This window comes from Lepidochelys kempii, chromosome 3 (assembly GCF_965140265.1).
Source record: "Lepidochelys kempii isolate rLepKem1 chromosome 3, rLepKem1.hap2, whole genome shotgun sequence".
NCBI classification, from domain to species: domain Eukaryota; kingdom Metazoa; phylum Chordata; order Testudines; family Cheloniidae; genus Lepidochelys; species Lepidochelys kempii.
In genome coordinates, this window is record NC_133258.1 from 148,381,105 (window position 1) to 148,399,485 (window position 18,381).

General features: G+C 44.5%; 2 protein-coding genes across 8 annotated transcripts in view; one reads left to right on the top strand and one right to left on the bottom strand.

The window, feature by feature from the left end:
* Positions 1-877: 877 nt before the first annotated feature.
* On the bottom strand, positions 878-13,425 carry MRPL14 (mitochondrial ribosomal protein L14). 4 transcript variants are annotated; one of them, XM_073338491.1, is made up of 4 exons: positions 13,343-13,382; positions 7,587-7,915; positions 4,368-4,461; positions 878-1,414 (listed from the first exon to the last, which is right to left on the bottom strand). In XM_073338491.1, the coding sequence occupies exons 2-4, from the start codon at positions 7,762-7,764 to the stop codon at positions 1,048-1,050; spliced, it is 639 nt and encodes a 212-aa protein (XP_073194592.1). In that variant the 5' UTR covers positions 7,765-7,915; positions 13,343-13,382; the 3' UTR covers positions 878-1,047. The 4 variants fall into 4 exon arrangements, with proteins under 4 accessions (XP_073194592.1, XP_073194594.1, XP_073194595.1 ...); XM_073338493.1 differs by lacking the exon at positions 7,587-7,915 and having other exon boundaries at positions 13,343-13,425; XM_073338494.1 differs by lacking the exons at positions 7,587-7,915; positions 13,343-13,382 and adding an exon at positions 11,944-11,994.
* Positions 13,426-13,542: 117 nt separating this feature from the next.
* Positions 13,543-18,381, top strand: part of TMEM63B (transmembrane protein 63B) — a 90,527-nt gene continuing 85,688 nt past the window's right edge. For 2 of the 4 annotated variants that reach the window (XM_073338487.1, XM_073338489.1), the window contains exon 1: positions 13,544-13,744. The gene's annotated coding sequence lies outside the window, so the exon portion shown is untranslated. Of the gene's footprint in view, positions 13,745-15,622; positions 15,734-18,381 lie in introns of all 4 variants that reach the window. The other 2 variants (XM_073338488.1, XM_073338490.1) reach the window with 2 other exon arrangements.

An 18,381-nucleotide genomic window follows, 5' to 3' on the forward strand; every position in this document is an offset into this window, starting at 1 on the left:
GCTGAGGACCTGGAGAGCAGAAAGTGTGGAGATGCAAAAAGGAACTTGAAAGGATTTAAAGGGAAGTTTTCTAAAAGAGACTGGGTCTAGTTTAAACCCAACCTTTGTGTTGTGTTTTTTTAAAAATGAAAAATTAGGTTGAACGCAGACTGAATATAAGCCTTCCCCAGCGGTGTTTGCAACTCGAACCCAGGAACTAGTGAAGAGAACCAGAAAACGAAACCAGTTATTTCCAAAGCCTTCCACTGGCTCACACATACATTTCTCATCTTTCCCTACAAGATCCTACTCACCTGAGTCCTGGCTTGCATCTCAGATCTTATCACATTGCCTCATGTCCCCATTTGTTTCCTCTCCAGTTCTCACCTCTTCACCTTATTCTGGGGTGCCCACAAACATGGAGCAACTTCTCACTACCAATGTGAGCAGTCCCCTAACACTGTCCTCACTACAATCCCTCCTGAAGACCTGCTTTTTTCTGCAAGGTCCACAGAGACTAGCCCATCACTCAAATGCCTGTAGCACTCCAACATTTCATTTCGATCGTATACTTTTCTCTGGGTCTCCCCCAGTGTCTTATCTGGGTCATTTAGACTTGCAAGTTCTTGGGGGCAGGAACTGCACTTATTTGTGTGTTACTCATCACAAATCATAGTTTCAACAGGCAAGTCGCCAGAACTGAAAAATGCAAAAAAGTAAAAAAAACCAGCATAAACGGGCAAAGCAAGTTAGAGTTTTAACATACTAAGTGTTAATGATCTTGGGGCAGGTTAATACCACAGGCAGGGAAGGGTTCATCTAAAACAGTTTGATTTTCTAACTGCATCACATCCTTTTAGATGGTTTTGCCAAAGCAATCTAAAAAAAAAATACTCAGTGTCTTAAAAATCTTTTATTCAGCTGTAGATCTTAATTCATGAGTAGAAGACAAGTCTCCTGATGAACCTCAATTCTCCTTGGATCCTCTCCTAGGTTAAGTGGAACCATGTGGAACACTTACTGTTTCAAAGTCCATGACGCAGGACAGCCTGAGACCTTTCTTAGTCTTCACACTAAGTGCTGGGCAATGGCCAACACTTTAGAGAACTCTCCTTCGCGCTTCCGCAGTATCAAGGGTATTGGGGTTTTTATTCTAGTCCCCGTTGGGTTTCCATTGTCTTCGATGAGCACCACATTGTTGGAATCAAATCTAGGCATCATGCAAGGGCCAGGCATCCTGTGACCTACAATTAAAGCCTTTTTCTTTTCTCCTTTGATAGCCAGTAGAATTTTATCCCCCACTTTCCCAACTCCAGTCTTGTTATACACATGGATGCATTTGGGCGGCCGATGGTACGGTGTGTTCCCCAAGGCACTGTTGTCCACCACTCGCACGCGGGTCAGTTTCTGTATCGCACTGCATGCTCCAGAGATGCTGGCAAAAGAGAAGTAAGAATGCTAGACAGAGCTTCTCAAACAATCCTTGGGGATCAAGGGCAAAGCTCAGCACAGAATCAAGCTGTTATATAAGCCAGTGATAAGGAGTCAGTGAGAAATACATACCATACTGATGACACATCTACTGCGTGCAAAGTGTTCTTTGAAAGTCAGGTGCTACTTTGGGTTTCACATACAATTTACTAAATGTAAATAAATTATTCATGCGAACAGGGAGTCAAAAGGGCCACTCTACTCTGAAATGTGACTTTAAAACATGATGTTGTGGAGCCTCCCGTTGATTGCACCCTTTAAAACCTCCAGATGCAATGTGTTCAGTTTACAAGTGAAATGATTTTGTTTTGGTTTTTTGTCAGTGCCACAAACAGCACCAGGGATCTGAGGACTTGGCTACACTTGCAAGTTAGAGCGCACTAAAGCAGCCCTGGACGCTCTAACTCCCGACGTGTCCACACTGGCAAGGCACATAGAGCGTCTGGACTCTGCAGCTGGAGCGCTCCTGGTAATCCACCTCCATGAGAAGCATAAAGCTTGCTGAACCCAGGCTGAAACGCCCCAGCATCAGTGTGAACAAGGTGTTGCGTTACTGAGCTGTGACTGGCCTCCGGGAAAACGTCCCATAATCTCCTGAAGTCAAGTGGCCACTCTGGTCATTATTTTGGAATCAGCTGCAAGAATGCGGATATCCCCTTTCCAAGCTCCATTTCTGATAGCCAGTATGCTTATCTGCTCCAGGACACGGCAACCATTACTGTGGAATGCTGCTTGCGGAGAGTGAGAGAGAGGCAGGGGGGCCTGCTGCTGTCTGAATTTACAAGATAGCATGCTGACACGCTCTCAGCCCCAAAAACCCACTCTCTCTCCCCCCCACCACCACATACACACAACATACTCCCTGTCACACTCCACCCCACCCCACTTGAAAAGCACGTTGCAGCCACTTGCACACTGGGATAGCTACCACAATGCACTGCTCTCTGTGGCATTGCAAGAGCTGCTAATGTGGCCACACCAGTGCATTTGCAGCTGACACTGTAAACACAGGGCAGCGTTTTCCCTGCTGCACTCTCCGAAGGGTGGTTTAACTCCCAGCACTCTACATCTGCAAGTCTAGCCATGCCCTGAGAATCAAGCTGGGCTCTTTGTTTCTTGCATGTCCTCATTAGTAATAAAGGTTCTGCAGAATAAATTCTCCCTTCAGAGACACCTGTGAAGTCCCACTGCCTTCCGCGAATGTGCACAGGTGTCACTTAGTCAAAAATTCTCTTCATGATTCAAAAGGAACAGAGCGTGAGCTGGATTCTCTTAGCTATACTGGCTCCATGGGACTAACAAGAATAAAAAGAAGTACAAATGTGTTTGTTAAATCAGCAGATCTGATTCTGAATACACTCAGAGAGAGGAGGGCAGATCTGTACAGTAAGGGGTCATTTTTACATGTTCACTTTTCAGAGTAGAACCTCACTTTAAAATACATTTTTTTAAATTAGTTTTTAAAACATCAAATTTGAATGGTTTATTGGCCCCATTCAAAGAAGACACCTGGCCAAAATCTAGGAAAGTCTCTCACCACTACAAGGGCCCTGTTCAAATTCACTTCACCAGACCCCTTAGGCCCATACTGATCTGATTGCTGGTAAACATCAACCCAGTAGTTTGTTTCTGAATTACACAATGACCACTCAAAGAAGTTCAGGATGAAAGGCCAGCCTATCCACTCAGGTTCTTTCTAGTTTTATAGAGTATAAATTCGCAAAAAGAAAAGGAGGACTTGTGGCACCTTAGAGACTAACCAATTAGTCTCTAAGGTGCCACAAGTCCTCCTTTTCTTTTTGCGAATACAGACTAACACGGCTGTTACTCTGAAACCAGAGTATAAATTGTATAGTAACTAAATCACAGCATCTAGATTCCTCACTCCCTCTTGAAGATGGAGAGTATGTGCACACAACTTTGCCCCCCTCCAGGCCTCCACAAGAAGTGACACACAAACTCCCTGGCTTATCAAGTGCAGCACACACTTGTACTGATTTAAACAGAAATTGGCATTTCAAAGAGCAGTGCTGCACAAACACAGAACAAGATGACAGTCCCCATAGAATGGGTACAGCCTCATATTGTTAGCACCGCATGGCTCCAGAGCCTCTCAGTTTCCCAGTTATCTACCATCAACACCTTTTTGTCACAATCCTTTTAAAAGTCTTGGGGACAAATTCTGCTCTCATTTACCCCAGTGTAAGTGGGAGTCAGTGGTCCTTATTCTGGATGTCCATATAAATGTAGCCCATGGCACTAAGGACGGGAGGAACGAAGCTCCTTTTATAAGGAAATTGTCTTTATTTGCCTCATATACACTGAGCCCAGATACTACAGTGATGGGTGTGACGTGAATGACTAATAAGCGAGTCAATTTAAAACACTAATCCCCCCTGCAAACTAAGGTTCTAATCAATCCTGCAATGAGACCTGTGTTGGTGGCTCCACATACCCTCACAGAGAATATTGCAGGATCAGGGTCCTAAAGGTTAGTCAATGCATTGCATATGTGAAGCTAATCAATAAATGCCTAGAGGCAGGGACAGGCATTTTAAATTAAAAGAAAACAACGTAAAGGACACTGTCAAGATACAAGAAAAGAATTTTCAAAATTATTTTTTGGTCTAAACACCAGACTATTAACACTAGAAGAATTCTAAGCATGTAACTGACTTTTCACCACATGGGGCTTTTTGTTATCTTTTCTGCATTTCACTCAGCTGCCAACAGTAACAAATGGCTTTTCATGGACTGTAATGACAATTTTTCTCTTACACCATTTTTACAGAATTAGAATCATGAGCTTTTGTGTTTGACCTACAAAATCAGTCCGTTTAAAAACAACAACAACAACAGGCGTTCACTAAAGGCTGCTCGCAGTATTTGAAAAGTACCTGAAGTGCCGCTGCTCGACCACTCTGTTTACTTGTGTTAACAGCAAGCCCAGCCGCCTACTCAAGAAAGCCATTGAGATTCTGGTAACAAGCCCTGCAGGAGAAACAAGAGAAATATGGATTCTGGAAATTGGATAGTGCTGATTTCAGTTTTTTAAAAAAGGTAAATCATAGGCGGGACCCCAAAAGACACATCTGGGATGTATAGTACATTGCACTGCTGGGCATACATTACTTGAGTGCTGACAGCATCCTCAGCATTGTACAAACCAGAGCAACAGTCCTTGTTTGAATCTGACAGTCAGTACAACTCAGACGTAAAGCACAGGCAGCATGTTCAATATCACTGCAGTGCAGTTTTCTACTTCAGGGGAAATTTACCATTTTAGTGCCTTTTCCCTCTTAATGCAAGCCATGTAACCATTATTTTGGGAATTGTGGGCATGCATGGCGAGAACATAGTCACTATGTAAGACTTTATTCGACCATTAACAGCTACTAAAATTCTCTCCAAAAAACGGTCAAACAAAATTCTGTTTCCTTTAACGCAGGTTTCAATATAAATTCTTTGGGTTTGTGGATTGCAGGAGGCAAGTCACCACAGAACATGAAAGCAATGAAGAAGCTCCAAATGCCACTGATCAGTGGTGTTCCAAATCTTAGCAAGCAGCAGGCATTCCTCAGCTTGTTTCTAGACCCCAATACTATTTCAGGCAATATTTCCCCGCCTGCGGTGCCCACAGGAAACAATCTCCTGTAATCTAAGAAGTTCTTTCTGGAGCCACAGCTTTGAGTAGTATTGCTATTCTTAACTCCTTGCAGCATTCCAACCTCATTATAGCCTTTTGTAAAGACTTGGGCAGGAATTTATCAGATACCAAAATGTTATCTAAACTAGATTCCCTGACTTTCTCCAGGGCCTATATTTTAGGTGCTTCTATTTCTTTGTACCTATGACCATACAGATTAACTGAACTCTTTCCAACAACACTCCCTTCTGCCTCTCTCCTTCCGGAAGTAACCATTAAAATACAGTTGCCACTTATCTTTTAGCCAATTCTGATAACCTTGGGGCCACGTTTTACATACTGGCACATTTTAAGGACCATCTGAAAAAACCTGCCGCAGCACTTCTGCACCGAAACTCACACAATATAGCATGTATTCTTAACTGTGCTGCAAGTGGCCTCACGTGGGCAGATTTTGAATAAGAGGCTTACCACATTGGAAGTGCGGTATTTTTTGTGGTAAAGAAAAAAACAAAAGAAAACTGCGCCCGGGGGGAGGGAGGGGGGGAAGAGAACAGAACCTGGAATAAATTAGCAATATTTCTTAACATTTTGCCCGATTTCCCCTCCACTGTTCCTAGGGTGACCATCTTCACTGCCAAAAAAGGTGTGTTTTTATAGCAAGAGCGCTCATACATATTAGCAATCTCACTGTGAAATGTACTTTTACTTTTATGTAGCTAGGCAAGCTCAACTATGGCAGGGAGATATAGTAACTTTCCCTAGCAACATGAAGGTTAAGACTACCTATGCCTTGACTCCATTAGGATTTTACAGCAAGGTAGCTTCAGTTACCTCACCCTAAACACACAAAACGTTCCTGGCAGTGAAGAGACAGACTTTGTCCTCAGTTTTGCTAACACTCCTATATATGCTTTATTTTACTAATGGAAGCAAAACTAAGCACATACATGAGTGTTTACATGTTACTCTCACTACCTCCAGAGCCTGTGTCTAAGGCAAGCCATGGATCTTTCCAACAGATGGCATCAATGAGAAATACCAGTGCTTGTCTGCCCCTTTCCTGTACCATGCTGTCTACTTAAACTCTAAATTTGCTATTCGTCAGCAACAGCTATCCTTCCATACGAGGATGATGTCTGCCAGGGGAAAAAAGTCATTGATGAGACTTCAGATGGCTGAGGAGTCCAATCAGTGCTCTACAGGTTTTTCCATATATACGGCAGGTGGTTGCTTGGAGACAGCACAACTGCTGGCCGGGATGCTGTACCCTTTCCTTCCTCCTCTGCCGTTTCTCAGCCTCTTGAGCAAGGCGATTCTCTTCAAACGGGCTGCAGCTTGCTGTATGATGCAAGCCATAGCAGTCTATTGGCAGCCAGCTCTTCCCAATTTGTGGGGTCAATGCCTCTCTTCTGAAGATATACTTCCAAGGTGTCCTTGTAGCTTTTCCTCGGTCCTCCTACCATGACTGGTGTTAAGCAGGGCTGTTATTGCCCAAAACCTTTTTTCATCTATCTTGCTGTGATCTTGATTCTTACTCGATACCTTTCTTCTGGAATTAGGATGGAGTACTGCATGGACGACAAGCTCTTCAACTGTGGTGTCTTCATTCTAAAACTAAGGTCACCAGGACTGTTATTACTGACCTTCAGTATGCTGACGATAGTGCTATCCTCATGCACACTGAGGGTGACTTGCAGTCCAGATCTTTTCTCAGGTGCCTATCATAGCCTGGGATTTTCCCTCAACATTGGGAAGACTAAAGTTCTCCACTAGCCTGCCCTAGCACAAGTTGCCCCCCTTCTCCCACAAATTGTCATCGGTGGTGAACTCCTGGAAAACACTGAGCATTTCATTGGCTCATAAAAAGCCCTTGGATATTTCTAACCCCAAATCCTCTGTGTGGAATGAGATTACAGTCACTGACACAAGATAGCTTCTGCTCTGTTAAAGTGGACAGTGTTCAAGAACTATGTGTGATCAGTATTCCATCTTTATAGCAATGCTGAGAAACTCTTCCATCCCCTCATCCCCTTCACATTCTGCTAGTCTTAACTTTCCCTTTGAGCTGAAATAGCCCCACAATTCAGCTCATGCAGTGAAACACACTTTGCACTTAATACTGTATGAACAGTAAATCAGATCTTCAATTTGTTTGACTAACATCAGCATTTCCAAACTTCCCAAGGAAATGAAAATTTAGACCACTGGCAGCAAGAGCCCAGCAGGTAAGCCGTTTTTTGATCTATTGTATTGGGTGCCAGACACTCCCAAGTTTAGACCCAGCTCCAATATACTCTGTGTAGCCTTTAAGAAGTCATTTATCCTCTCTGCCTTAGTGTCTCCATCTTAACTCCAAGGGGCAGATTAATTTTTTACTGTCTGTATGGCGGTATGTGAATGCTAAGTATTAAAAGCCTGGTTTAATGCTGGTTTAACAGTCATTATAAAGCACTAAAATCCATCCCACCAGTGGCAGCAAAGAACACTTCAACACTCCAGAGAGCTGTTACCACATGCTGGCAAATCTTCAAAGTGGACCAGAGAGGAGACGACAGCATCTGGCACATTCTATTAGAGCAGTAACCGCAAATGTGTGAACAACAAATTAACTTAGTTTTCTTCTTAAGTTTGCTTTCCAGTGTCATTTCTGGACATGTTTCGGTGCTTTGTGGTGCATTTGTAAGAGGCTCTTCCCAGCTTCTCTCAAGCCTTATACAATGCAATCATTGTTCCTTTGGGCACTTCCAAGAGCCACTCATCTGTAGTTGCGATTGCCCAATCAGCACATGAGGGTGCCTTATAATATTGGAGAAAGGAAAGAGAATATTACTGTTTAATATTTAAATATTAACATTCTTCTGATTGTTGACTCATTCGTGCTAGTACAGAAGAGGCCAGTTTTCATGTAGACTAACATTTGTACCATCTTTGTCATGGCCACTGCCCAAAACTAAGACTTGAGATAGCCACCAATCCAAAAGCCAATTTCATGCAGTATAGAGTTTATATGACAAGAGGTGCTTCTTGTCACAGAAATGATCACGGCACTGCAACACAGTAACATATCTAGAGCACTTAAATGATGACTACACGTTAAATCTGTCCTAATTTAGGTCACATGGCTGCAGCTAAACTCTAGCAATTACTTTTATTTCATATTGAGAGGGTCCAACTCTGTAAATCCAAGACCTTGAAGCTCTTTTACCCATCTTCCCCCAATCTGACCAATTTTTTTTCGGAATAAGTTTTAGGGGAAAAAAAAAAGTTAATCAAATATTCGCTCACCAAAGTGATAATTCCTAGTCTCCTGATTAAGTCTGAATGTGCAATAACCCACTGCAGTAAACATTCCATTCTCAAGTGTATTGCAGCATTCTCCCCACTTCAACAGGCCTTCAGCGGACTTACACAAAGCTCAAACACTGCACAGGAAGAGGAACCGTTCATTGGTCACAAACCACTGAAGGTTATTTATGCACTGTACCATTTTCAAGTGTCGTATTAAAACTCCCAGCTTACCTTACCACCTCTCCACTAGGCAATAAAGATGTGTTTTATTAATCTTGCAAATGTAAGTGTTTTCCAACAGAAGCAAATACACTGCAGTTCTGGAATATTCCACTCCACCGAACAGAAAGTAGCCAACCCAGAATATTTTATCTAACACACACGGGCTGCCTCATTAACTAGTATGATCAGAGGACATCTTACCACTAAAATAATAGCAGTGACCATGCGTGTTTACTCCCAAAGGGAGCCAAACAATCCACAAGTTGCTGAGTACCTTCTTCAGCACTCAAACCACATGGGAAACAAGACTTGAGTCTTCAAATTCTCTTTATTTTATTTGTGAGTCTGCCAATAGGAAAGGTGGCTTCCCCCCCCACACACACTTTAGCAACATTTTGCAAGACCATCTCCCCTGTCAACTCCATTTTGGGTGATAAAACCTTAATGCCCATTCCAGGGGTACTTTGTATAGACAGTCACCATGATTACTACATACATTTCTATAGTTCAATTCAAGTAATAAAAGCACCCAGAGACAAATTGGAAATGCACTCTGCAAAACTGTTTACTAATGGCACATTAGGTCACTATAGGATTAAAAGAAATTTTAAAACAAAAGGCCAGAACATCCACTTTTAAGGGACACAATTAACTTGAAATCTAGTCAGTTTTAAAAATGAGTTAACCACCTGCTTCCAAGTCCCCTGGGAATGTTTGTAGTTTCACAGTCACATTTTCCTATTTATAACTTTTTTTCCTGTCCCCTGTTACTAGGTGAAAGGGCAAACACTGAAACCAACTAAATACAAAATTGCTGTTAAATTCACAAAACACAACAGGGGAAAACATCTTTCCCACTCTTAACTGTAGCAATATTATCTTAATAGTCAGTTTAGCAGGGTCTAGCCTGACCATTCTTTCAAACTGAGACTGAAAAAAAGTCAAATTCTGGGCACTAGCACGTACAGATTTGAAATGAGTTCTTCATTCATCATTAAAATGAAGGCAATGAACTCAAGATGATATGCACTATGCAAATGTCCAAACCTGCAGCAGCAGTGTATGGGTTTATTTATAGAATGTCTGCCAACCTGCTCTACAAGAGCCAACTGTGAGCTACAGGGGCTCAACCGATTCAGATTTTTCTTCAGAAAGAAAGAGATGTGATTAAGAGCTCGTGTGTGTTAAAAACACAGGAGATATTCATTACAAAGGCATAATTGGTTTTACATTTATGACACACTATAGAGGCCAAAACTCACACAGAGGGACTTAATTCTTCTAAAATTCAAGTTTTATTAATAGGACTGGTTACTAACCAGAGTATTTATTGGTTCAAGGCAATAACAGAAACTCATTATACCTGTGTTTTAAGAAGGAACAATTCTACTTTTGCATAGTTTCCAAGAGAATCACAAGAATTTGGAATTGGTTCTCAGGATCATAATTAACCAGAGAAAAAAATAAAGACACTGAAGTGTTCCAAATTGAAATTCAGGCCTTTCTTTTTAGTGCTATAGATGCCTGAAAACCTTTTCATAGTAAAATTCCCACTAAAATCTTTTGGGAGTGCAAACTAATCCAAACATTAACCTGCATAACTGGATTTTGCTTTCTAGTCCCCACAGAGTGTGCACATGCACATATATACACCTCAAATCTCAAAACAAACTTATCTCTTTTAAAGATTAGTGAGATCTAGTGGACAGGACAAACAGGAAGTCAGAAGACTGGGTCTATTCCCAGTTCTACCACTGACCTGTTATCCAACCATGGCTGTCTTCATAGCAAAAGGGGGTGGAGGTTGTTTACCCTGAGATAGCTAACTGAGTCAGCTGTCTCAATGTAAAATCTTGGTGCAGACCAACCTAGTTTTTACCCTAAGGTAGCTAGTTGAGGCCAATCCCAGGTCGGGGTATAGGGCTGACCTCTACTGGCTACATCAAGGTAAATGCAAAAAAAAAAGGGAGTACTTGTGGCACCTTAGAGACTAACCAATTTATTTGAGCATAAGCTTTCGTGAGCTACAGCTCACTTCATTGGATGCAGATTTCCTTTTTTTTTTTTGTGAATACAGACTAACACGGCTGTTACTCTGAAACCTATCAAGGTAAACGTTATCTGTGCTTTGTCTCCACTGGGATTTTACTGAGAAATAGCTATCTTGATGTAAAACTGTCTTCGTCCATTTCACCTTAGCTTCTTTGTGCTTGTCTTCACCAGACATTTACCACCTTGCATTAACTGCCTGCGGGTATGTCTTCACTGCAGTTGGCCCAGGCATTTACATGGGTGCTGCCCCAATCCCCTCCTATCAACATACAGAATCCTGTCTCCCAAAGTTTGGTGGTGCTTTCAACACAGGCTAGCTGGCACAGCTGGAGGTATGAATAAGAATTTGGGTTCCATCTTCATTCAGGCTGATAGCTCACACACAGTGCAGGGAGGACTAAATCATTTGAGCACTGATAGTCCTCTGATGCCTTCTCATAATTCCCTCCAAAGGGCAGAAAAATTCTTCCACAATTCACTGGGATGGAATCGGACAGGCTCAGCATACTACAGCACAAAGAACCATGTGGCATGGCCCCAGAAGTCCTAGTGATACACCCAGATGAGTGCAGCTCTAGGGAGGGCACAGTAACTTGGGTATGGCTTTGCACTGTGGCTGCTCACACCCAGGTTAAGCTAACCAGAACGGATTTAATAATTTTATTAAGATAATGTTGAAGTAAAAAAGAAAACTGTACAGAGTTTAGGCACAGAAGTTTCTCAACCTAATTAACTCTGCATATCCCAAAGGTTGTTACAAGGAGGAGGAAGAAAAAAATGTTCTCCTTAACTTGTGAGGCTAAGACAAGAAGCAATGGGCTTCGGGAGGTTTAGGTTGCACATTAGGAAGAACTTCCTGTGAGAGTGGTTAAGCAAAGAAATAAATTGTCTAGGGAGGTTGTGGAACCTCCATCATTGTCAATTTTTAAGAGCAGTTTAAACAAACACCTGTCAGGGATGGTCTAGATCCGGGGGGGGGGTGTGTGTTTAGAACTCCTATTCATTTACTGTAAGAGTAAAAATGCATTGATACTAAGAAGACTAAACATAAATAATATTTGGGGAGGGAGGTATACTGGACCCTGAAAGGTGTGCCAGGAATGAGGGAGCAAGATTTTCTTTGTATTAGACTGCAATAACATTTTCAACAACTTTCCCAAAGGTCGCATCGGTTGAGAAACATTGCCCTTTGTTGATCCTAGAGTAAAGTCCCTAGCCTTTGTTTGCCAGAGGCTGGGAATGGGAGACCAGGGATGGATTACTTGATGATTCCCTCTTCTGTTCATTCCCTCCGAAACATTTGGCACTGGCCACTGTCAGAAGACAAAAAGAAAAGGAGTACTTGTGGCACCTTAGAGACTAACCAATTTATTTGAGCATGAGCTTTCGTGAGCTACAGCTCACTTCACTGGGCCAGATGGACCATTGGTCTGACCCAGTATGGCCATTCTTATGTTCTCAAGAACAAATTTTGTAAGTTGTAATACACATGTGGTGTATCCGAGCTAGACTACTGAAAGGGTCTAGCCTAGACATACCCATTGGCTGACTTTTCTAGTTATGCTGTAAGCTCATTGAGGCAGGGATTGGCTATTATTATGTCTGTACAGTACTAAAATAATGGCCCCCAGTTTTGGTTGGGGACTGGAGGCACTAGTATAATACAAAAGAATAACCAGGATGGCCTCACCAAGCCCTATCTAAACCTGAGTTAAGTGTCCCTTGAGCTCCAGAAAGGTTACAAGGGCAGGCCATGACAGGTGTAACAGAGAGGCTGCAGGTTTCAAAGTAGCAGCTGTGTTAGTCTGTATTCGCAAAAAGAAAAGGAGTACTAGTGGCACCTTAGAGACTAACCAATTTATTTGAGCATGAGCTTTCGTGAGCATGCATCCAATGAAGTGAGCTGTAGCTCAGGAAAGCTTATGCTCAAATAAATTGGTTAGTCTCTAAGGTGCCACTAGTACTCCTTTTCTTTTTAGAGAGGCTGCAGAGTTTAGTACAGTTTCCTTTTGTGAATGTATACTTGAGACAGGAAAGGAAAACAGAGACTTTGTGCTTACAGGGGACAGGCTAGAAGACCATGCAGGGACAGTCAATAGGTGGACCGCTGGCCAAATCCAGACCACCGGACGCTTTTGAACACTCTTGTCATTGACTTTTTTTTTATCGTTCTCCTTTTCCCTGGAGTCTGGAAATTTGGACAAGGACCAAAAAAAAAACCGACTACCCCGATCTACAGCGACGCTGCACCTACAGGAAACGAGGGTGCACAGGGCGGTGGGCAGAGGAAGATGCAGCAAGACTCGGGGGTGGCCTCGGCTGGGGAATGAGGAAGGTTTTAGGACATATGTCGAGACCCGTCTCCCCCTCCCAGCCCCCTGCTGTGCACCACGCCGGCAGCCGCCCGGGGTGGCGGCAGCAGCAGCGGGCCATGGCCCGCCCCAGGCCACACGCGGCCGGGCAGCGCCCCGCACCGGAGAGCGGCCCGCGGCGGGGTCCCGGCCGGGGCGGGCGGGCGGGCTCTGGCTGCCCCGCGTGGCGCAGGGAACGGGCCCCTCCCGGGGCGGGCACCGGCCCAAGGTCACTCGAGGAACCCAGGAGTCCGGGTCTCCCCCTACCCCGCCCTCCGCGCATGGCGCCCCGCGCCCCCCAATCACTCACAGGCCGCAGGCTCCCCGGCTCGATCCCCCAGCGCGCATGCGCAAAAGGGGGGGGCCTGTGCGAGCAAACAGAGGAACGATCCGATCGGCTGAGGGGAGGGAGGCGCATGCGCATCAGCCACTGGCGAGCGGCGCCGGAATAGCTCCTCCCACCAGCGCCGCCACCTCCTCCTACGCAGGGAGAGGCCACGCCCTCTCGCTCCTTGTCTCCTCCTCGCTCTTCCAGCTGAGCCGGGCGGAGGCTGGAGCAGGAGGTTTAGCTGGTGTGGGGCCGGGGTGCCTCCCGTGAGCGAGTGCGGTGCGGTGCGGTGCCGTGCCGCCCTCCCTGCTTCGGAGGGGCCAGCTGGAGCCCTTGGGGAGTCCAGCAGAAGGAGTGGGGAGCCGGTCCGTGTCTGACACTGGGGTAAGTGAGCAGCCCGGCAGACGCTGCATTGCAATGGCTCGTTCCTTTCCCCTCCCTCCGCCCCTCGCTTTTCTTCCCTTTGCAGCAGCAGCTCCAAGAACCTGTCTCCAAGGCAGCCTGGAAATATGAATGTCTCCCTCTGTGTGTGCACCTCTCCCCGCCCGTGGGAACGGCTCTCTCCTTCCCCGCTCCAGGATCGGTTTCCAATAGATCCGTGGGGGTGCGTGTCGCTCAGCCTGCCTGCCCGCCTCCGGAACAATAGAAGCGGGATCGCTAGGGAGGTGGCTCCTGCAAATGCCCTGTTTGCCTCTTGTGTGATTTCTCCCCCGCCCCGCCCCGTCCTTTGCGGAGCCCGGCAGCGGGCTCAGAGGCTAGGTTACAGGGTATCCAGGGCTGCCCGCCGACACATGCTAGCCTCATCGCAATAAACACAATGACTCATTCACCATTTCTGTAGCGAAATTTTTTATTTATTTATTTTACCTGGCCCAGCTCTGTCTCCTTGCAGTTCCCTGACTCTCCCCCAATGTCAAAAGCAAATCGCCAAGGAGGAAACGTTGTATTTTCATGCTACTGACGCTGGATGTTAGGATTGATCCAGGTTTCACTGACAGGGTGTGTGTGTGTATCAAGATGGCAAGAGGAGGCTGAGTGCTTCTTTATTGTTCTCCCCTTTTGGTGGGGTTGGGTAGCGTGATGTGATGTTGGTTCATGGTGCTGCAGTCTCCTTCTCCCTGAAGGAAGGTGTAGTTGAGGGGAGTTACTTCATGCTACAGTCCCACTCCAGAGCGGCTCTTCTTTGTAGATGGCTCTGCAGCAGCCCTTCAAACTGCAACAGTATTCCTGGGAGAGAGGCCTGGAAGATCCAGGCTCTGGAGGCAAAATCCACCATCATCCTCCTCAGTCAAAGTTGAATCCACCCTGCCTCTTCAGGGAGCTAAAGGACTTCCTTGCTTCTGTCCAGTGGCTCATTGTCTGTCAATCAGTCTGATCCTTTTAATGGTGCCTGGCTGGACTGAAAAGGCTCTGAGGCAATGTGAGTGCAGCTAACAAACAGCTGGGTCAGCTGGGATCTCTGTCAGAGACCTAACTCCGAGGCACTGGAGATGCTTTCCTCTGTCTGGTTTGGACTCTATGGGGCAACTATTCTTCTCAGCCCAAGCAAGGGTGCAAGAAAATTATTTTATCTTAAGCTAGATTACACCTGCTAAACCCTTTATCTGCTGCATACTGACCTCAGCTATTTACTTGCTTACTTTGTCTCCCCACCCCTTTCACTAATGCTTCACCACCTCCTCTTCCTCCTCCTCACTTTCTTCCAGGGTGTCTTTCTCCTGCTGCTCTGCTATAAATAAAAAGGTGTCTTAAAAGCAAAGGAGGCAACCAGCAGAGCTGGGGTGTGAATCCTGAGCTGCTGCCATTCCTGTTTGTTGTGACTTGAGAATTGTGCATTTTGACCTCCCTCCTTCCATTAATGATAGTAACATTGTCTAATTTTATTCCAAGTCATGGTGTGCTAATGTGGGTCATCATCTCATGGTGTTGCCCTGCTCCCCTTCCCTCCCCAGGGATGAATTAGCTAATGTTGAGCCATGTACAGTACCAGATATGTGCACAGTATTATGTATTATTAACTGGCTTGGAGTTGAAACCCAGCTTTGTTCAGATTTGTCATTCTGGATGCAATTTATTCTTTTGACATTGTAAACAAAATGCTAAAAGACTTGAATTTTTAGTGAGCAATAAAATAAAAGTATTTAGGGGACATCTCATGGCCCTTCTGACCACACTGTATTGGAAAATCGCTTAATATTTTTAAAATGACATTTTTGATGCTGAATTATAACATAACTTACATGTGTATGGCCTTTTTGAAAGGTAAGGGGGAGCTGATGAAGACTCTGAGGGGCATGAATGACACACCCAAGAGCTCTTGAAACTTTGATGTGATTGGCTGGCAGTTTTCATACCGATGGCATTGGTTCTGAAGTTAGTGCTTTCTTAACAACAGTGTGTCTCCATCCCACTAACAGGCTGAACTGTACAAGAAGTGTTAGAGCTTTGGCTTAAATTGCCTCTTTGATTTTATTGCCATTAGCATTTAAAAATGTAAATCGCATGGTATTCCCATTTATCTAAGTACCAGTCCCTTCTGTGTGGAGATTCTAACAGTCAAGTATGTATTATTCACTAGTTCCCTAGCTCCATTTAAACAGAAAAATAATAAACGTAACCCTGGCCTCAAAGAGCTTATAATTTAAAGCCCTCTTTTTACAGTCAGATCCAAATTGGGATACAGTTGCACCTGCATGACATGCCATGGGTTACAGTTTCAGGACTATACTTAGTGGGGTTAGAATGCATAAATATGTATGTATGTATGTAATCAGTGGAATCTTACTTTTGTAGCTGCAGAAATATTGTAACATAAAACCATATTCCTGATGAAAAGCTGATGCCTATAGCTATCCCGTATGACCCCCCTCTCAATGATAAATTACACAAGTGACGGTCATAGCATCTTATCCTTTGCATTTAGCATGATGTAGATCCATATCACTTGGAGGGCCGAACCCGGTTGTGACTAGGAGGAGTATTTCATGCTGTCTAATGGAGTGATGATGTATCTATGCCCCTGACAGCTAGTAAAATGAAAAAGAGGTGGGTTGGACCATTTGTTAGTTGTGATAGTTGACATTTCCCTGCAGGAGGGCAAGGTGTCTGCTTCCCTTGAAGGAACAGCTGTCAGGCTTGGTCTCATTGGCTGGTGACCTCCTCCTAGTGACAGACAAAAGACCTGTACAGTGCAGTGTCCTTGCTATCTCAGTACCCTAGACTTGAATGAAAGTGAGTGGGCTGAAGCTCAGCCCTGGTAGGACAGATGATGCTGATGTGTCAGTAGTGTGGAGGCTATAGTGAAAGTAGCTTTGCCCCTTCACTGAGGGAGGTTTTCAGTCTGTGGGTGCTTTTGGGTCCCTGACTGACCACCATAGCTGCAGGATAAAAACACCTTTTTTCATGTATCTCTGTCTCTCTGAGTACTCGCCACAGTTATAGAATTGTAGGACTGGAAGGGACCTTCAGAGACCATCTAGTCCAGTTCCTTGCACTCATGGCAGGACTAAATATTATCTAGACCATCCATGACAGGTGATTGTCTAACCTGCTCTTAAAAATCTCTAATGAGGGAGATTCCACAACCTCCCTCAGCAATTTTTCAGTGCTTAACAACCCTGACAGATAGGAAGTTTTTCCTAATGTCCAATCTAAACTGCCTTTGCTGCAACTTAAGCCCATTTCTTCTTGTCCTAGCTTCAGAGGTTAAGGAGAACAATTTCTCTCCCTCCTCCTTGTAACAACCTTTTATGTACTTGAAAATTATCATTACCCCTCTCAGTCTTCTCTTCTCCAGACTAAACAGCCCCAATTTTTCAATGTTTCCTCATAGGTCATGTTTCTCAATGTTTCATCATTTTTGTTGCTCTTCCCTGGACTTTTTGCAATTTGTCCACATCTTTCCTGAAATGTGGTGCCCAGAACTGGACACATTACTCTGTGCCGATACGGCCTCAACTGGAGTAGAGCGGAAGAATTACTTCTCACGTCTTGCTTACAACACTGCTGCTAATACATTCTGTAATGATGTTTGCTTTTTTGCAACAATGTTACCCTGTTGTCTCATATTTAGCTTGTGGTCCATTATGACCCCCAGATCCCTTTCCACAGTGCTCCTTCCTAGGCAGTCATTTCCCATTTTGTATGTGTGCAACTGATTGTTCCTTCCTAAGTGGAGTATTTTGCATTTGTCCTTATTGAATTTCATCTTATTTGCTTCAGACCATTTCTTCAGTTTGTCCAGATCACTTTGAATTTTAATCCTATCCTCCAAAGCACTTGAAATCCCTTCCAGCTTGGTATCGTCCTCAGACACGGCTGTTACTCTGAAACCAGACTTTATACATGTACTCTCTATGCCATTATCTAAATCATTGATGAAGATATTGAACAGAGCCAGATCCAGAACTGATCCCTGTGAGACACTCTGCCCCCCCCCCCCCGATATGCCCTTCCAGCTTGACTGTGAACCACTGATAACTAATCTCTGGGAACGTTTTTCCAACCAGTTATGCATCAACCTATAATATCTCCATCTATAGTAGCATCCATTCCCTAGTTTGTTTATCCTTGCCTCTGGCTTTGTGGATGGGATTGTTCTACTATGCTGTGCATGGGGCTGGCCTTGAAAGGACTGGTTGCACAGAATGTGGCTGTATTCGCTAGAGGGGACATTACACCAGTTTCCCCGAATATGACATTGGCTTCCTCTTCCACTTCAAGTACAATTTGAGATGTTGATATTGCTCTATAAAGCTTGTGTGTGGAATGGGTCCTGGCCACCTGGGAGACCTGCCTCTCCCCACATGTAGCATTGTGACAACTGACAGCAGCTGGGGACAAGCCAAGATTGGGGTCAGGCAGATATGTAGAGGTAGGATAACAACAGGGGCAGGGTAGGGGGAGGATAACAACACTTCTAGAGCCTCCAAGAGTCTTGAAGCACTTTGCAAAGGTAGTTAAGTATTATTCCTGTCTTGCAAGTGGGGAAACTAAGGCATGGGGAGTAAAGGACTTGCCCA

Bases quoted from the DNA above. Each gene is read 5' to 3' on its own strand.
- MRPL14 (XM_073338491.1), bottom strand. From the start codon at position 7,764: ATGACACTGGAAAGCAAACTTAAGAAGAAAACTAAGTTAATTTGTTGT. The intron at 4,462-7,586 runs GTGGGATGGATT...TTTCTCCTGCAG, and splicing joins AGTGTTCTTTGCTGCCACTG to GGCTTGTTACCAGAATCTCA. The intron at 1,415-4,367 runs GTACTTTTCAAA...CTCTTTTGCCAG, and splicing joins GTCGAGCAGCGGCACTTCAG to CATCTCTGGAGCATGCAGTG.